The 12,790-nt window shown below is 40.6% G+C and overlaps 1 protein-coding gene across 2 annotated transcripts in view; it reads left to right on the top strand.

Moving 5' to 3' along the window:
- rmdn2 (regulator of microtubule dynamics 2) overlaps positions 1–12,790 on the top strand; it is a 41,611-nt gene that overhangs the window by 26,548 nt on the left and 2,273 nt on the right. For both annotated transcript variants that reach the window (XM_030748721.1, XM_030748723.1), the window contains exons 6-8: positions 7,285–7,360; positions 7,866–7,943; positions 10,344–10,442. In XM_030748721.1, the coding sequence (XP_030604581.1) occupies positions 7,285–7,360; positions 7,866–7,943; positions 10,344–10,442 (253 nt within the window). The remainder of the gene's footprint in view (positions 1–7,284; positions 7,361–7,865; positions 7,944–10,343; positions 10,443–12,790) is intronic.

The following is a 12,790-nucleotide window of genomic DNA, read 5'->3' as shown; positions in this document are numbered from 1 at the left end:
TCGTTGTGTGTATCTTTACATGTGGTTATGTATAATAAACTCCCAATTGATATTCTGGCCTTATTATAATGTAACTTATTAACTACAAGTTAAAAAAAATATCCTTTGTTTTAAACAATATTTTAAAAAAAGTCTCTTCGTATGGGTCTATTTTTTTATGACGTCATCATTACACCTATTCATCACCAACTAGAATTATATTAAAAGCAAAAAAAAACTCTTTCTATCTGAAAACTGCTATAAACAATACAGTTCTGAGACAAAGAACCTCATACAACTAGAAAACTCGCCACATCCTGTCTGAGGTTTTAGGCTTAATGAATGACTCTGATATGCACATAGCAGTTGTCACGTCACAAGCGATTACACATGCTTTCACACTCTGTCTGACTCTTTTGAAGTTTGATGTGTATGGAGGCACTTGACTTATTCAAAGAGCACCACTACCACTAGATACTATCACTGTACTCCTCACTGTGAGCTCCTAAAATTAATTTGCTGTCAGTGTCAGTCAGCACCTCCGTTTCTCCTCTCCCGGGTTTCACTTTTCAAAAGGTCTCCACTAGTGTGTAGCCACTGTGTCTCTTTACAAAACCAGGGCTAATGTATGCACCGCAAGTGGGGTATGACATAAGATGAATGCATGTGAGCAAATGCATTCATGGGGGTTTGGTGACACTGAGCGTGCAGCCTGTTTGTGTAATGTCTGGAGGCTGACGGTTGGGAGATGTGACTGCATTCTTGTATCTCTGACTTTGCATATAGGCACATTTTCATTGACCCTGCTGTGTGCATCCAGCCCATGTAGATCCCCGACTTTAGGGCCTCACTCATGGTACAAAGTCCTATGGATTAAGCAGGGAGACAGAGGAGGGCAGGAGGATGGATGAATTTTGAACTTTGCAAAGACAACCGTAATTTTAAACACGTGCCTCGTCATTAGTGCCTGCATTGTGCTGTGATCCCAGCAGCCTTGGAAAGCTTGTGTCCGCTTAAACTTCACACCTCATTCCACATCTTTAGAAAACTTATCACAAAGCCACAAATTCCTTCTCCCATCCAAAGAAAACAGTCAGCTAATTTTGTGTTGAGCTGCGTTCATCAGCAAACTTCACACACTCCTAAACATTGTCTCACACAGGTTGGCCTGAATTTCTCAAGTTCCTCATACTGTTTCTGTGCGGGTTTTAGTTCAGAGACCTTCCTGATACTGTATAGTTCAATGAGCTCTCTATGTTTGGATTTAAAAGTTGAAATCAATCTACTTCTTCTTCAGAGCAGCTGACTCTTAGGGCCTTTTTGTTTTTGCCAGATAGCGTAGGGGATTTCATTGAGTCTGTTAGCAATGCAGGCTAACCTTACACAATTAAGAGCTCTGTCCTCCTATCATTGTCCTCATTCATTTGTTAGCCACCGTTTACCTTCTCTTCCCCTCCTGATATTTCCCTTTACTTGCATTAGACATTCAAAGGAGAGATAGAATTTCAACTCACAGTAAAAACGAAAGGATAAACAACAGGTAGGCCCCAAGGCCAAACACACCTTTTTACACCTTCACATCTCATTTCCTCATATGCTCACTCCGCTTACCTTCTGTCCACCCTCACCTCATCCTCTCCACTCAGGGCCCAGTGCATTTTAATCCTGCTTTCACACAGTGTTAATGTGATGCATAAGACCAAAAACGCCACAGACAGCCACAAACCCACAAACCCACAATGCAGTGTTGTTGTCACAGTCACATCTGTTGACTTCCCACAGTCCAGGTGCTGAGATGAGATATCATTATTATAGTCTAATAACGAGCTACTTGAGCAGTACTCTTCCTGGGCCCACTTGTGTTTCGGTAAACACTGCTACATGCTAAATGTTGGTGCTATTCAATCAGTGGGAAGCTAAGATATGTTTTTGTTCTGGCTGTTGAGCAATCTTTCCCACCACCCTCACCTGGGAAATACTGGATCTTAGTTATTCCCCTCTAGTATGCTTCTGTAGTTGATTCCCTCATCTTTGCTGTCTAGATGGAATGGATAAGTAGTTAACATATTATCTCTTTTGGTAAATGTAGGTCATTGGAGCCCATTAGTTTATTTTTATGGTCTTTTTTGATTGCAAAAGGAGCAATACTTTTCACATATATCAACCCAATGGTGCTGGGAAGTGCCAAATTGAATGATCCCCATGTTCTCATAGCTGTGTGCTATCTTTTGATAAATATTCTCATAGAGCAGCTATGATATGCAGTACTCTACAAAAGTCTTGAGCCACCCCTCAGTTTTTTATATTTTGCTAAGAAAATGGAGAATAGCAGCAGTAATTTATTGAAATGTGCAAATGAAGGAAGTACAGTATATGCAGCAAAAATAGTGTTTCTTTGGTATTATTTTATTCGTCAACACAGTCTGAACTCTCCGAGGCAGCTTTCTTCTCATTTCTTTAAGCAGTCTTCAGGAATAGTTCTTCAGGCTTCTTAAAGGACATTCAAAGCTCTTCTGTGGATGCTGGCTGCCTTTTGTTCTGTTTCAGATCATTGTCATGATGGTTGTAGACACTCACTCTTTGTGCATATTGATGGTCATTTGAACCAAAATCATCACTCCATCAGACCTGTTGCCAAGTCAGTCAAGTTCTTGTATGATTTGGTATACCTCAGCCTTTTTTCCCTGTTGCCCTTCTTTAAGAACGGCTTCTTCACTGCTGCTCTTCCACTGACACATTTCTGGTGAGGCTTCATTGAACAGTAGAAGGATCAAGTTCTGTGTCAGGTTTTTGTGGATTTTCTTAAAAATGTTTCTTAAAGACATGACAGATGCAGTTCTTTTGCTGTAAATAGTTTTTTTTAGGCCACTTCTTTTTTTGTCCTACACTTATCCAATGTCCTCAGATTTTTTTAAGGATACACTGCACATCATGCTGAGATTTGCCAATTTTCAGCTAATGGCTCTTTTGGGAATCACCTTATTGGTGCAAAAATACTACACTGTTCAAAAAAATAAAGGGAACGCTTAAACAACACAATATAACTCCAAGTAAATCAAACATCTGTGAAATCAAACTGTCCACTTAGGAAGCAACACTGATTGACAATCAATTTCACATGCTGTTGTGCAAATGGAATAGACAAAATTAAATTGATTGGAAATTATTAGCAATTAGCAAGACACACTCAATAAAGGAGTGGTTCTGCAGGTGGGGACCACAGACCACTTCTCAGTACCTATGCTTTCTGGCTGATGTTTTGGTCACTTTTGAATGTTGGTGGTGCTTTCACACTTGTGGTAGCATGAGACGGACTCTACAACCCACACAAGTGGCTCAGGTAGTGCAGCTCATCCAGGATGTCACATCAATGCAAGCTGTGGCAAGAAGGTTTGCTGTGTCTGTCAGCATAGTGTCCAGAGGCTGGAGGCGCTACCAGGAGACAGGCCTGTACACCAGGAGACATGGAGGAGGCCGTTGGAGGACAAAAACCCAGCAGCAGGACCCTCCGCCTTTGTGCAAGGAGGAACAGGAGGAGCACTGCCAGAGCCCTGCAAAATGACCTCCAGCAGGCCACAAATGTGCATGTGTCTGCACAAACGGCTAGAAACCCACTCCATGAGGATGGTATGAGGGCCCGACGTCCACAGATGGGGGTTGTGCTCACAGCCCAACACCGTGCAGAATGCTTCGCATTTGCCAGAGAACACCAGGATTGACAAATTCGCCACTGGCACCCTGTGACAGACGTGACAGAGTCTGGAGATGCCGTGGAGAGCGATCTGCTGCCTGCAACGTCCTTCAGCATGACCGGTTTGGCAGTAGGTCAGTAATGGTTTGTGGTGGCATTTCTTTGGAGGGCCGCACAGCCCTCCATGTGCTCGCCAGAGGTAGCATGACTGCCATTAGGTACCGAGATGAGATCCTCAGACCCTTTGTGAGACCATATCCTTAGGCCATTATGCTATTAGGCTAAGTCATATTTTGGCCAAAATTGAGATATCTATCTAAATTAATCTACACTGTTAGCAGAGTATAATTAGGTAGTTATCTAAAAATATGCCAAAATATGACTTAGGCAATTATGCTATTAGGCTAACGATATGCTGGTGCGGTTGGCCCTGGGTTCCTCCTAGTACAGGACAATGCTAGACCTCATGTGGCTGGAGTGTGTCAGCAGTTCCTGCAAGATGAAGGCACTGAAGCTATGGACTGGTTCGCCCATTCCCCAGACCTGAATCCGATTGAGCACATCTGGGACATCATGTCTCGCTCCATCCACCAACGTCACGTTACACCACAGACTGTCCAGGAGTTGGCGGATGCTTTAGTCCAGGTCTGGGAGGAGATCCCTCAGGAGACCATCCGCCACCTCATCAGGAGCATGCCCAGGCATTGTAGGGAGGTCATACAGGCACATGGAGGCAACACACAATACTGAGCCTCATTTTGACTTGTTTTAAGGACATTACATCAAAGTTGGATCACCCTGTAGTGTGTTTTTCCACTTTAATTTTGTGTGTGACTCCAAATGCAGGCCTCCATTGGTTAATAAATCCATTGATGATTTTTGTGTGATTTTGTTGTCAGCACATTCAACTTTGTACAGAACAAAGTATTCAATGAGAATATTTCATTCATTCAGATCTAGGATGTGTTACTTGAGTGTTCCCTTTATTTTTTTGAGCTGTGTATTTTATGCCTGTCAAACTGTGTTATCTTTGGTATTTTTCATAGATTTGGCTAAAGAAATGGGAACCAGTGATGTGTTTTTGTGACAGGCTGCTAGTAGCAAAGTGCCTAAACATACAATTTAAAATTGTCCTTTGCTAAGTTGACTCAAGTAGACCCAACACTGGTTCATCCTTTGAATTAAGTACTTTACTCTGAAAATGGTTAGATACAAGGAGTGGACTGAAAATGATTTAAATAAAAAAGCAGCCACTGTCCAAACTTTTCTGTAATTGTTAACACTGAAGAGTTGGATACTGTGAGCAGCTTTTAACTAATTGTATGGCAGGAGCAGAATTTGCATACAAAAAAAGGAAACGGTCACCAACACCAACTGCGTCCTTTCTCAGTTTCCTATCTGCTGATATTTAGTTGCCAGTGAAAGATTTGCTCAAAGCGCTTACATCCAGCAGTGTGTTTTCATTGGAAGCCAGGCAGTGCAACAGCAGACAGATAGCATCTCTGCTCCTCTGATGTTGTGGAGCTCTCTACTCATCAAGCGCCAACCAGTGGCAGCACAGCCGCACCCTGCTCTACTTTAGAAAAATAAACACATCTTTTTTGTTGAAAGTTACATAGGCCTGTGTTTGGCCAATTTAAGGCACTTAGAAGTGATGTGATTAACACCTGTCATATCACTGACAATTTTCCAGTAAGTGTGAAGATTAATGTTTTTATGATATTTCGTCCAACTGTAACCACCTTAATTGGTTTTATTTTGTACATCTTGATCAGATAATATTTGGAACAGTCTCAGTTGAATTAAATCTCCTGCCAGTGAGATTAATCATTCTGCCTGAATTTAGTAATTGCCTGCTAATCATATAGTACAGTTTGCAGTCTGCCAGAGCTTACTTCAGAGCCCACAGTAGCCCATCATCGCATTATACTGTGCTAAAAAGAAAATCTATTCACACATAACAGACACCTTAGTACACATGTACAGTTGTAGATTCTATCTGCCATCACTGCCATCGTGTCAGCCGGTGCTGTCAGATGACCTTTGTACACACTGATCCTTCGTGTAAAAAGGTGTTTATGTTGCTTGGTGGTGTTTGACAGAGTACCAGCAGGATTAAAGCAGCCTCGCAGTGAAAAGGCTTTGATCAGCTCACTCCTCTCCCCTCCAAACCCTCAGCGTCATGCTGACTTACAGAGCCCAAAGCTGAAATCGCCTTTTGTTTCCCTTCCACCTGCCCATTGGTTCAAGCCAGTGTATTAATTAGAGAGCAGGGGAATAAGGTGAAGCAGATTATCTCTGCTGATGTTGTCTAATGAGGAGTCTTACTAACGATCACTGAGTAGGATTTTTTGGAGGTCCTTAAGTTGTTAGTGACCCAGAGAAAAGGTGGTGTGACTGAGAGTTGCTGCTGACCATCTCTGTGCCTCTCCTGCCCGTGCAGAATATGATTGTTGTACTTTTGTGTTGTCAGAACCAGGCAAACAAGACTGCCTGATGGTGTCATTGCATTTCTTTTTATCCAGATTGTCTTAGTAGCTTATGTAGGGCTTGGGGAGACACACATCTTTTTACAGTTTTATGCAATGATATCACATGTGTTAAACTCACTAACTTCAGTAAAGTTAGTGAGTTTAACACCATTTGAAACATACATCCAAAAACTGCTTGAATGAAGACTTATGTAGGGTTTCCAACAATATACAAAATGTAGAAGTCACAAGTTGGCCCCCTGTCAAGCCTAAGAACTGAGGATTTTTATTTTTTCAGTTAAAGGTTAAAGTCATTGGGCATTAGCTAGTGTATTTTATTTGCCTACTGTTCCTGTTCCTGTACACAAAAAATGCTTAAAAAACTTTCAAAACATTTACTATCCCTGAAGAAGCACCAAAATATAATAATTCAGAGCATGCAGTTAAAATCCGACTGCATCTTGACACTTCTGCACAATGTGAGCCACAATGCGTTTCTAGTCATTTGGTGCCAACTACACACACAAAGAGGGTCATGGCTCAAGTTGCAGTGTTATAACACAGTGGCATGTCCCCATATCAAAGCAGTATGACCCAATTGTATGCATACCACATGCAATAAAACCAAATACAAAAAAATAATTAAGAAAAAGAAAAAGTATGCACTTTGGATTTTAGGCTCTGGCTATTCCATGGTTGTATTTTTTACAGAAGCGTGCGTCTGAGTTTTAAAGCTGGAGCCAAAGGGTACTGTATTATCAGATGAAAATGATAAAAGAATTCTGAGTCTGGACAAAGTACATTTTGAGGTAATTGTAAAACTTTTCTCAGCGCTCACTCAAGTTTTGGGGTGTGAGTACTGGGTGCAATCTGGAACTGAAGTTTCATGTTTCCAGATCTTAACTTTTTTATTGCACACAATGCTTTTAGCACCAAATAATAAATAATAAGAGTTAGAAGAATTACCATCAGGTTCCTGCAGCTTCAGCTGCTTGATCACCTAATTACATCATACAGGCTTTAAAACATTACATATCAATTTGCTTTTTGTCCCAGTTTATTTAATTTAGTTTGTTTTGCTCTTCAAATAGATTGTTGAGGTGTGTGATAGTCTGAACCTCTAAAAGCAGTGTTTCCCCACAGGTATGCCATCATGTGTGGAATTATGGCAGAGTATGACACCATCCAAAACAAGATCAAGAACGGATATGTCTTTAAGGTAAGACATGCAAACAGAGCGCCAGTTTTGACTGTGCACATTAATAAAACAATGCAGTATACATGTTTCATGCATATTGGACATTGCGTGACCCATGTACTCAGGCTACTCGTATCATTTAAGCCAGTAGGTCCCTCCTACAGCCATTAAGTTGCATAAGATGGAGTGTGGAACAACAGCACGTAGCATTTTATCTTCTGTCAGCAGCCTCCAGCAAACACTGGCTGCCTTCAAAACTCTTTGACAGGTGAAAGTGAGAGATAGAGCACTGGAGAGGGAAGATGTGAAAAAAAAAATGTTGCTCATAGACAAGAATGGAAAGAACGAGGGAAGGTGCGTGACAGCCAGGAGTGTGCGGTAGCTCGACTAGATCGCGTGTGTGAGAGGTGTTTGTGAAATACTTGTGGGTTGGTGAAGCAGGACAGATCAGGTCAGAACAGAAGGCGGTGCAGCTGTGCTATGAATCAACAGTGAAAATCTTCTGTCTGCCTGCTTCTCTTCTCAGGATCATCTGGATAAAGCCATTGAGCTGAAGCCGCAGGACCCCCTGTCCTACTACCTCCTGGGCCGCTGGTGCTATGCTGTATGTGACCAATCCGACACACCGTGTAACACTTCTCTCTCCCCTCTCTCCTCTGTTCAAGAAACTGTAAATTTATGAAGACTAGCGTGTCTGTGTGGCCCCCCACCTCCCTTTGCTAACCCACCCACGGTTTCCCCTCATTCATTTCCACTGTTTAGGTTTCCTTGAGGTTTGTTTTTCCCTCTGCGATATTCACAGAGAGCGCTATGGGAGGTTAACACCATCCATTGTTAGCTTTAAATCAGATTGTACCAGGGAGATAATTTCATCCTGTTTCTATCTGGCTCATGCTCTTTCAGTAGCAGCAGTCATTTTTGATGCAGCTCGTGATTGTTTCTGTAACCGTCATGTCTTGTCAGAAATGTAACATGATGAATTGGTGTTGTTTAGATAAAAATGCCCCAGACATTCTGCTCTTGAGGTTTCCTGTTGTTTCAGGAGCTGTTCATAATGTACCTTGGTACCAACTATCAAACTAAGTCCCAGAAAGGAAGGAAACTAATACAGAGATTTCTGTGACTGAATTATATAAAACTGCTAACACCAGAGAAGGGGTGAAGGACTCTGCAGATCTAATGGTGGTGTAACACCTGATATTTTCAGGGATTGGATTTTACAGGCTGTCTGTGGTACATTCATGTTCAACAATGACCTTCTGTTCACATTCAACCAGCGGTTCTGTTTGAAGGGTCCTATAATTATGCCAGAGCAATGCTACACCTGCAATTAGATGCTGCTCTCATGACTGGTGCAAGGCAGAAATATTACATTTGACCCAGGTTTCTGCTGCCTGGTATCATTCTTCTGCAGAAGGCGTTAATAGCAAAGTATCAGTGTGCGGGGGGTACCCGTGGTCATTGAAATACTGGTAAAGTAACAGGAAATTGGCTGTAAAAGTTAAGAAAAATGACAGGCAACCAGTCCTGCTTGGAAATTTCTGCAGATTATTTTATCTTCTGTTGTAACTGTTAAATTACTTCATAGCTGTTCAGGGATGCCATTTCTATTAAACTATGTGTATATGAGACTCAGCAAAAGGGGTGGGGCCAATGAGACAATTTGTTTTTGGTCTGAAATGCTGGTGCTACATACACCATCCAGTGAACTTTGAATGTCATATATTGAACCTTTAGGCTACAAAATGGTAAAACCTCCACATTACCTAAACAGCTCAAGAGATGGCAGCAATTCTGCTGTGGTCAGAAGTTTACATCCACTCGTGAATGTCATGGTAATTTGGGCTCTTTCTCGGGTGGACAGCATACATCTTTAATAACTAAAAACCAAGTGCACAAATTTGAATTTATTTCAGATTTTCTCAAATCTACACAGGGTCAAAATTATATATATAGGCTCAAATATACATCCCCACAAATATCTGGTTAAAGGTTCCTTAGCTAGTCACCTCCACCAGATGCTTTTGGTAGCCGTCAACAAGCTTCTGGCATGATTCTGGCTGGATATTTGAACACTCTACATGGCAGAACTTTAAATTGGCTGGTTTCCTGGCATGGAACCAGCTTTTAAGCAGTCCACAAATTTCCAATAGGGTTGAGGTCAGTGCTTTGGGAAGGCAATCCCAGAAGTTTAGTGGGGTTTTTTTGCATTCGGCAACCAATTGCAAGTAGTTGCAGTGAACAACTGGTCAACACTTTTGATTGCACAGGTCACCTGGTGGGAGGCAACCTTTCTCCAAACAATTGCAGTGTAAGTGAGACTGCCTGTAATCACTCTCAAATTAGCAAAGGTTTGCACATATTTGCCATCTAATTTGTAAATACAAACAGATTCCAATCAATTTGTGAGTCTGCAGCAATGAGTACTTATACTGTATCTGTGAGATGTCTCTCTGCAATAGAGGACTCAAATCAGCTGGTTCTATTCTGGTTCTATTCCTATATAAAAGCAAGGTTGCTGAGTGCCCATCATTTTACATAAGTAGTTAATAAGTATAAGTAGTTAATTTGAATTTCTGTGGATGTAGATGGCAAAAGATTTGCAATTTTTGCCGATTTATCACATTTAATCGCTAAATTATCACAAACAAGTTGCATATAAATTCCAACTTGACCCAATTCAGTTGCAAACTGATAGCAGACTGACTCCGTCTTATTAGATTTTATTGCTATCTTAATGCACCAAAGACGCTTTGAAGACGGCAGCTGAGTGGTTGCAGAACTGGTCCCCGTCTTTCCCGCCATTTCAAAGGTTGCCTCCCACCAGGTCAAAGGCAATGAGATTACAAGAGCATTGCACTCAGTCACAATAATTTCAGTCGTGCCGTGATCTCCAACCACTGTTTTTTCCTAGTGTGACTGTAGCATTACCCTGCTCTTCCATTATTATTAAACCAAGGTAGAAATTTTTCTTTTGATTTTGGTGATGTTTGATTGTTTTCAGGTGTCTCAGTTATCATGGATTGAGAGGAAAGTGGCTTCAACTCTGTTTGGAGAACCACCAGTCGCAACAGTTGAAGACGCACTGAAGAATTTTCTTAAGGTATTGTGATTAATTCTGCAGCATCACTCTTTATTTACACATATATCTTTATTTTTGAGCACTGCATTACATTATGTTTAAAGCATTATGCTGTCCACATTTTAAAGTGAAATGCCCCCAGTCAGAGAGTGGGGTGAAACACGATAAGCTTCACAAATAAGAGCTGAACTCAAATGATGGGAGTAACCGTGTGAACAAGTTTATGTTGTAGTACTTTTTAATTGAGTGGCTGTTCTGAATGAAACACGTAAAGCACAACCCTGTTTAATCTTGCGCTGCATTGCAATTTGCCTGCAGGTTGCATCTGTTCGCTGTTTTTAAAGCCCAAACCCTCTGTATTTAGAAAGGCTTAATCTGTGTTCCCACTTTGCAAATGTTTATATAGTAGGAGAAATTACTTTTGCTTCTAGCCAATATTCCTGTGCATGCCTCATCCTCCTGTCTTCTATCCCATCAATTTGGTCACTGTTACAACATGTCACAAGTGACCTGGAGGAGCCCTTTGTGAAGCTTTAACAAGAACAGGTCTAACTTTAATGAGTGGATGGCTGTATTTGACTAACTTGCTTAGCAAAGAATGATCGAGGATTAAAGAGTCGAGCGATATGGCTCCTGTTCTTGACATTTTTAATGATGCACACAGAGCTTGTCATTTTTTTTTTTGTCTGAAGATCGGAATCACTAAAATGGAAATATTTATGTGTAATCCAATTGCACACGCTTGAGTTAGTAAAAGCAGCTGTTATTACAGATGTGAATACCAGTCGTGACAGCACGGCTTTTAGTGTTTTTAGCCAGTGATTCTGTATGTGTGAACAACCTCACACTCATTTCAGAGGAATTTGTGTTGAGATGTCTGCTTTTGTCTAAGCATAGCGTTGCAGCAGTTCAAGATGCAGTCAGGAAACGTCACAGGGCTGTCGTTAGAATCAAAGTTATGTTCAGGTTTGTAGAGGTTTGTAGTTGGACCCATGTTTGCTATGTACACACTTTGTAACTCCCCTTTATCTGTTGTAAAACTATACAACAGAGATATTTAATTAAAATTTAAGGAGGTCCAGTTTGAGAGAATTTCCTCAATTAAAGGTCCAAATTATAAAGATTCACATGCATTAAAATTCAGTGGAATATATTTTGAAGTATGCTTACAGTTGTATCAGTGTCTGTATATACTCAGCATCTGGCTGTCACATAAAACAAAGTACAAATTCAGCAGTATTTCAGCAATGTTTATTATTACTTTTCACAATGACCTGGAGTACGCTAATAATAAAATAAGGAAATAAGGGCTGCATTCAATAAAAAAAGAGCTTTTGAAAAAGTTGTCTTCAAATAAAGCGGTTAATTTAAAATGTTGAAAATGTGTAGTTTGAGATTCCACTTTTCTTCTTTTTTTAATTATATTTCACATGTAAACCATCTCAGCCTTAACCCTCCGTTTCTCCCTGACTGGCTTTCTCGGGCTGTTTTCCTCGTGGAGTTCTCTGTTTTCACACGCGCTCTGACTAAAGGATGTGATTGGCTGAGTAGTATCATGCGATTGGTCTTTGTGTTTCCTGTGTATAGTAAAGACAAAGGAAAAGGCTGCGCAGATTAAAATAACCATACTGTAAATATAAGAAAATTAACATAAAAATGGTTCGTCAAAATCTAGTAATGGGTCCAGGTCTGGATCCGGACCCTGGATGGCGGTCTGCCTATTGGTGACCTAGGCTATAGACTGTATATAAAAGATGGGCATGGCCATTCTTTTGTGGGCTCTTATTGTGACACCTCATTTGTGACATTTCAACCATCTCCATCATTTTTCAGTTGTTGTCATTTGTTTTCTTTTAAAAAGGACATGACTGTGTTTGGGGCCAAAGTTAGCTGTAGGGACTTTTTCATCTAATGCTTGTACTGGCTAGCTAGCTTGGTTAGCCAGGTTCATTCATGACTCTCTGTGATGTTGAATTAAATATTTTGGTTAGTGAAAAAAGGCTTTATTTTTAAAATGAATTAACTAGAAAACTGAAGGCTAACTTATTCGTGTCTTTCAGTGTAACAGGACTGAACAAGGTAACAATGCAACCATCATTTTGTCATGTTTACTCAAAGCAGCTACAGTCAGGCCCGAATATTTGTCATGAACAGGGAAATGACCAACGAGACCAAAACTGAGGTTGTAGCAGGTTTAAAATGTATTTTATTTCTGCTCTGGAATTGGACATGGGTTTTGGCACTTGCAAATTAGTTTTTTGTCAGAGGTTGCTGTTTGCTATAAATGTAAGCTTCTTTCAGGATAGTTAGAAATGTACTTTAGTATTTCTTCAGTATGTTTTAATAAACAGAGATAAAGTTTTTGAAAC

This window comes from Archocentrus centrarchus, chromosome 15 (genome assembly GCF_007364275.1).
Source record: "Archocentrus centrarchus isolate MPI-CPG fArcCen1 chromosome 15, fArcCen1, whole genome shotgun sequence".
NCBI classification, from domain to species: Eukaryota; Metazoa; Chordata; class Actinopteri; order Cichliformes; family Cichlidae; genus Archocentrus; species Archocentrus centrarchus.
The sequence above is the reverse complement of the archived record's forward strand: the minus strand, read 5'-3'. Positions and strand labels throughout refer to the sequence as shown.